Here is a 7,483-nt window from a genome sequence, read left to right on the forward strand (position 1 = left end):
GACATCTTCCTCAGATGAAGTGCTTGATATCCTTGTGTCTTGAACTACCCCCAATGTTCCAAGTCTTTGAGCTGAGACAGCAGATGTTGACTGAGCAGGGGATTGACTTTCAGGATGTGTGAATTGAATGTATCTCTTAACTCTTGGTACTACGTTAAGAGACACTCCTATTTTCCCAGAGCCACTGTCTTCCTGAACATCATCCTCAGATGAAGTGCTCTCCCTAGTGGCTGGTTGTTTCAGTTCAGTTTCCGTAAACTTTGTGGATTTTTCCATGGTTAAAGGACGAAATTGTGACAGATTTGAGGAGTATGGTTTAGATTGTGTGAACTTAATGTACCTCTTTACTTTTGGGATTTTGGCAAGATATTCACTCGTTTCTTCAGTGATATTCTCTGTTTTACTAGTCGGTTTAACATCTTCCTCAGATGAAGTGCTCCATCTCCTTGTTTCTTTAGCTACAATAGTTACATTGACTCTTTCAGATGAGAGACCAGTTGTTGTCTGAGCTGTAGATTGAATTTCAGGATGTGTGAATTGAATGTATCTTTTAACTCTTGGTACTCTATCAAGAGAACCTGTTTGTCCAGAGACATTGGCTGTTTGTTTGACATCATCCTCAGAAGAAGTACTCGATCTCTTTGCTTCAGATTTGGTTTTCACCTCAGTTTTGACTTGCAGTGTATTTGAAGTGGTGGGTGACACTACTGGAAGATGAGATACAGGCTGTTTAAATTGAATATATCTCTTTACTTGTGGTACTCTATCAAGAGAAATACCGATTTCTCCAAAGAATTTGCTTTCCACTTTCCCTTGTTTAACTACTCCTGAGGTTGAAGGTGAAGATGTTGACTGAATGTGTTGTGGAAGAAGTTCAGTCTCCTTAAACTTAAGATATTGCTTTACTTTTGGCACACCATCGAAAGATACATCTATTTTACCAAAGAAATGATCACTGGCATTCTGAGATCTGACATCATCTTTAGAGGTGCTAGTGAGCATAGACTTTACTGCCTCAGTTGTGACAGTAGGACTGGATATTGATAGTGTTGGGGAAGAAGGTTTAGACTCTTTAAATGTGATGAATCTTTTTACTTTTGATACTCCATCAGAAGATGCACCTATTTTCCTTAAGAAATTGTCTTCCTTGTTTGTCCGTTGATCATCATCTGATGATGAGCTACATCTCCTTGTTTCCTGTATAGCATCTTTCATAGTTAAGGAAGGTGGTGATGGCAGAGTTGGGGAATGAGGTTCAGACTGCTTGAAGTGAATGTATCTTTTCACTTTTTGAATATTTTCAGGGGATAACTCTGTTTGCATTAAATAACCCTGGTCTCCAGAGGATCTGTCAATTGTAGCTTCAGGTTTCACTGCCATATCAATTGTGACTTTTGTAGAGGATGAAACTGACGGCAGAGTTGGAGAATGATGTTTGGACTGTGTAAATTGAACATATCGCTTAACCTTTGATACCGCATCAAGATTTATTTGCCCCCAAAAATTGTTTTCTGTAGCATCAGATTTGTCATCCAACTTGACAGATTTGCTGGAACTTGTCTCCACTACTGCCTCAGGCCTCTTGGTTGAAATAGGTGAAGATGTTAGAGTTGGAGTGTAAGGTTTTGGCTGATTGAATTGAATGTATCTTTTAACATTCGGCACTGTATCGAGAGATACACCTATCTTCCTAAAGAAACTGTCTTCATTGGTTGTAAGTTTGATATCATCATCAGATGACGTACTTGATCTCCTTGATTCGGGTTGTGCCACTAGTTCAGGTGATATACTTTCTTTGTTCAAGGGCAGTGTTGTCAAACAAGGTTCAGCGTTTGAGAATTGAATATATCTTTTTACTTTTGGAAGTGTGTCATAAGATGCATCAACTTGTCCAACAAAATTTTTATCTTCAGTGGTTTGTTTGACATCATCCTCAGAGGAGAAACTAGATCTCCTGGACTCAGTTGTCGCTAAAAATTCAGGCATGACTACCCCAGTCGTTAGTGGAGGAGATGGTAATTGGACTTGAGGATAGGAGTCGGAGTGTGAAAACTGAAGGTATCTCTTCACTTTTGGTAAATAATCAAGGGATAAACCTTTTCCAAAGAGATTAGCTTCATTAGTGGTCACCTTAGTTTTTGACTTAGTTTGAACTTGTGATTGAAGATTGCCCTCATCTGGTTCATGTTCATGTCTGTTGAACAGTTGTGCACTTAATGCTCTTAATCTCATTAAACCTTTAGACCGTTTCTTGTCAAATACATCTGTGCTGCTGGAGGAGTTATCAAAGTCAATGTTGAGGACTTTGTCTGTGTTCTTATCTGGTGTGATGGGTCCTCTGTTTACCCCAGGTGCGATTGTAATCTCTAATTTTGTTGGGTACTCCAAAAATTCATCCTCTTCTTCACTGGAAGACGATCTGTCAGTATCATAGCCTCTATTGAGTCTGTTTATACTTGACCTATAGACAGGATGGACATGGTATAGTGGCAGACTATCATAAGTTCCATAGTATGATTGATCTTGTTGTTTTTTGCGTTTAGACTTTTTTCCTGATAAACCTTTTATGGTAGAAGTAGGTGATGATGGCAGAGATGAGGAATGCTGTTTATGCTGATTAATATACAGGTATTTCTTCACATTTTGACTTGTATCTTTAGGTGTGGTGCTTGGTTGCAAAGATTTTATTGCTTGCTCAGTTGTGGTCTCAGTTTTAGGTCTGGATACTGACAGAGTTGGGGAAGAAGATTCAATCTGTTTAAATAAAATATATCTTTTTACTTTTGAAACTCCATCAGAAGATACATCAAAATTGTCACCTTTAGTTGTCAGTTCAGCATCATCATCTGAGGATGAGCTATAACTTTTTGCTTCCAGCATATCATCTTTTTTGTTGAAGGAAGGTGATGATGACAGAGTTGGGGAATGAGGTTCAGGCTGCTTGAAGTGAATGTATCTCTTCACTTTTTGAATTCTATCAGGAGAAACCTCTATTTGTGTTAAGCATTTGTTGTCTCCAGAGAATGCATCAGTGTTAGCTTCAGATTTCACTTCAATATCTGATAAGGTGTTGTTCTTCTTTGTTGAGGTAGGAGAAAATGATGGCAGAGTTGGACGTCCAAAATGAGGTTTGAACTGTTTAAATTCAACATACCTTTTAATCCTTGGCACTGTATCAAGACCCACATCTACACATATCCCAAATTTGTCATCTTCACTCTTTCTTGGGAAGTCATAAATATGCATACTCTCATCAACACTGTCTCCATGAGTAAGTGTCAAATGTTTGTCTGATGGCTCCAGAGTGATAGTCTCTTGTCTTATAAGAATGCCAGCACTAGGCATTCTTTTATTTAAGGTGACATCTTCAAATCTTTTTAAAGTGGCCAAGTTTGCATAGTCCTCTGTGTCGGATTCATCCATTAACTCTGGGTTTACAACATAATTGTTTGGTCCACCTACACTTTCACCACTTTCACTTGAATTAGAGGAGCTTACTGTGTCAAAGAGCTCAAACTGCTTTACATCATCAACAGGAAGTTCTTTACCAAAAGGTTTGTCGAAATCAAGAACCTCTGAATCCAGGTTTATTTTGTTTGAAGGTGATTCTACTTTGCTTTGCCTCCATGTGTCATCATCCTTCAGTGGGTGTCCTAAAGCAGAGCTGGAGAGATCCCAGATACTTGACCTTTCAGAGCCTTCAGTGAAAGAAAAGCTTTCTCCACTGTCATTCCACAACTCTGGGTCCAAATTATCAACATTCTGTTCTGTCAGTCTGTTTGACCATTCTGAAAACGGCTCTGTACTAAATCCTGGAATTCTACCTATTGTGTTTTTGTTTGCCGGTATAGTGACAGCAGGAGGGTCAACACATTGTTCAGTTTGTCTTGAGAAGTTACCTTCCTGACTTGACTGAGATGATGTTGAAGAACTGCCCCTTCTCTTTAACTGGGTAATATCATCTGCATCTGGAATTGGCTCAAATTCCATGTCTTCGGTTGAGCAGTGTGGTAGCTTCTTACCATTTATGACTAAAGAATTAACTTCCCCTTCCTGTAGTGAGCTGCTACTACTGCTGTCTGCTCTTCCTCTGTGAACCTCCATCTCAAGGGCCTGCTGTATCCCAGTTATTGAGGATTTATATTTTTCAATGGTCTCATAAGCCTCAACTTCTGTGTTGCTCTCAGAGGAGCCATCGGCTTGATCATTCTCTACTGTAACGTAGTAAGGCTCTTGATCTTCCACTTCTGTGATTCCACTAAATGTAACTCTTGAACCTACTCTTACTTCCCGTTCTTGGTCTTCTACATCACAGTACCCTTCATTCACATACGGCTGGGGCCCAGTGGAGGAGGTTGTTGTTGGTGGTGGTGTAGATTGTCTCTTGGATCGTATCCTCCTCCATAATTTGTCTAAGAGTGGTCTCAAAAGAACACCTAGGATAAAGGCTACAATAAATGTAATGATGACAGAGAGGCAGACGGCAAGGACAACATTTGACTGGCTCCTTGTTTGCCGTACAACAGGATCAGTCCTTGGTGTGTTTTTATTTTGTTCCTGATCCAAGATGGTTGCTGTTTCCCTACGTAGTCTTGAGCCACTGCCTTTTTTATAGACATGTAGATCAAATACTGATATGTGATCCCCTTGGAGACCTGAAATGCATACATAAAGTCCTGCATGCTGCTCTGTAATGTCCCTAATTAGAAGTTTTGGTTGGTTATCTGTGACTTGGCCATGTGGAGTCCACCAATGAACCTGCATGATATCTAGAATAAAAATAACAGGAAATTTCATCATTAAATGTGCATTAGCATTTACATTGATTACATGTGGATTTTAGGAGTTACATAGCTTAACAAGTTATGAATAAAACATTTTGAATAATATGTTGGTACTTGGTTCAGTAAATTGGACTGTCGTTTTATAACTTCAGTTAAGATACAGACAAGTAAGCAGAAGTAGCACCTTGACTGTCATTGCTGCAAGGAATTGATATTTGCATCCCCTCGTCCACAATCATGTTATGATAGTGACCAGATGTGCTGGATTCATGTGTTGGACAAGTAAGCTCCGAATCCTTCAGGTGAAGCAGATCTTTTCCAGCATGATGTGGCGGAGAGACACATACCACTTGCCAGGAAGCATCTCCCATTTCAGTATCAAAGCTAATCCATCTTCTCAAGGTCTGCAAATTGCAGTCACACTTCCATCTGTTGAAGGAGACATTGACCAAGGCATTCAGGTTTCGCAGGGACTGGTAAGCAGGAACAGGAATGGTGACCAGCAGGTTATAGCTCAGATCAAGGACCTGGATGGAATTAGTCAGTCAGTGAAAATTGTTTTCCACGTTTTAATGCATGCTGAGTTAAATAAATTCATTTATGCAGTAACTACAGAGTCTGTCAAAAGACATGCCACTAGGGGGAGCACACTCACAAACATGTAAAATTGCTCTTAAAATGATTTCCCTTTAGGATAAGATTACAATAGCTAGTGGCAGGTATTAAAATGAAACTCAAATAAGTTGAATAGTTATGAGATGTTACCTGCAGCTGTTTTAGATCTATAAAAGCTTGTGGGTGAATGCTTATGATGCTGTTATGCTGGAGATGTAGCTCTTTCAAATGAATGCAGTTGTCCAGGTCAGTAAGACCTATCTTAGATATCTGGTTATATGACAGCTGAAGAATCTGCAGAGACTTCATGCAGACCAGCCCTGAAAGCGATATGTATATTCAGAATATCAAAAGGTAAACATAATGCAATGATTAACAACCATGCACTGACAAACTAGTTTCTAGTTAAATATCAGTGCGTTCTTTGAGTCACTGACAGGCGTTGCATTTTTTATCATTAATTAGCAAAGTCAGACATTTTGCAGTTATACATTGTTGTAATAGTTCAAATCCAAAGTAATATAATGCATTAAAAAGAGAAAAACAGTGGATGGCTGAAAAGTAACTCTATAGCTCATAGATGTCCTATAAATTAAGTGTTTGGCTGCGCCCAGATTTAAATCTGAGCTCTACCTGTTACAGCTTGCCTTGACCCCATCTGTTTGTGCCAATATCTGTGGCTGTAAGTTCAAAACCTAGCATTAGTTATGGATTTATGGAGTGCCACGTGAATCACCGCTTGTTCAAATCAGGGAGGTTCTTGCAGCAACACTGCTTGAATAACTTCAGGACTTTACTCTCAAGATGTTGGTAATAGTATTCTCATTATTAACGAATACTATTTGCATATTAGTGGCTAATATTTTTTTGTCTTAATATTTAAATGAAAACTTCATAATAATTACAAAGTATGCAAACCAGTACATAACAAAGGTCCTTGTACACAAAGGAACAGAACTGAGTTGATTTAGAGAGGAAGGCTTGCAAAGATTCTGTCAGAGAAGAGATGGAGAAGTCTCTTGCCTATTTTAAGAACCATGTTGACTGCTGAGCTGAAACGAGGGTCTGCTGGACAGGGGTTTATCAGAGAGAAACATTGAGGCTGTGCTCTGAATCACAAAGAGCTGAAAAACATTGAGGTGCCACCATCTATTTCAGTGCTTACAGGCTGGCCGGATTGGGATCTGCTAAGGCTAAGAGCACAATTTAAAATCTGATTCTTGGCCTTTGTTAACAAGTCCCTTTGGATTTCAAACAAAAAATAAGTTTCAAGGCTGACACAGAAACATTAAAACCCTGCCAAAATTGCCTATCAGCTGGCTATTAATCACATCCTGGAACAGGATTTCAGAAATTAAATGAAAGAATTAGCCATCCCTTTAGAATAGCACTGGAAACAAAATTTAAGATGAACCCTATAAGAGACAATATTCAAATCTAAGAGAATGGTAAGTGTTTGAATTGGATTTCCGTTCCCCAACATTCTACAACACCTCCAGTTAAATTTCTCTAAACATTTTAACAAAATGCTTTTTGCTGTCTATTTTAATGGTGTTTTTATTATAATCCAAACTAACAAGACTGATTAAATTGTATTACAGCAGGTAGGCTATATAACACATTATAGTTGTGTCCCAAATAGTGTACAGTACTATACACTATGTACACTATTTATGTAGGTTATTTTGTCATCCAAAATCTGTGTCTGATAGCCCTTATAAGGAAAACTACGATAGTTGAGTGCATGAAGTGTTCAACACCTTTTTTTTTTTTTGGGGTTAAGTCATCTGGGTATTTGAAGTGCACTTTTCCTTTTTGGAATTTTGAGTGTGAACATACGCACACTATTTATACTACAAAATGTCATAGAATAGTTAATAAATACACAAATCGGGAAGCGCTTTAAGCTTACGAAACCTTAAATAGCCATCCTGCACTGTAAGACACCTTTGGACACATTAGGACTCAATGTACACATTTATGTGAAGGATGGTCAAAATACAAGGCCATAGTGAAATTAATTTTCTGGAATGTGTTTAGACCATTATTACCCTTTTACAGCCCGTTATGAAGCACAGGAATGC

The 7,483-nt window shown here is 38.6% G+C and overlaps 1 protein-coding gene across 1 annotated transcript in view; it reads right to left on the reverse strand.

Moving 5' to 3' along the window:
- Positions 1-5,181: 5,181 nt before the first annotated feature.
- LOC107683983 (leucine-rich repeat-containing protein 66-like) overlaps positions 5,182-7,483 on the reverse strand; it is a 3,951-nt gene continuing 1,649 nt past the window's right edge. The window contains exons 3-5 of the mRNA XM_016480089.1: positions 5,550-5,719; positions 5,253-5,311; positions 5,182-5,188 (exon numbers count right to left, since the gene is read on the reverse strand). Coding sequence (XP_016335575.1) covers positions 5,182-5,188; positions 5,253-5,311; positions 5,550-5,719 — 236 coding nt within the window. The remainder of the gene's footprint in view (positions 5,189-5,252; positions 5,312-5,549; positions 5,720-7,483) is intronic.

This window comes from Sinocyclocheilus anshuiensis, unplaced genomic scaffold (genome assembly GCF_001515605.1).
Source record: "Sinocyclocheilus anshuiensis isolate Anshui unplaced genomic scaffold, SAMN03320099.WGS_v1.1 scaffold637, whole genome shotgun sequence".
Classification (NCBI taxonomy): Eukaryota; Metazoa; Chordata; class Actinopteri; order Cypriniformes; family Cyprinidae; genus Sinocyclocheilus; species Sinocyclocheilus anshuiensis.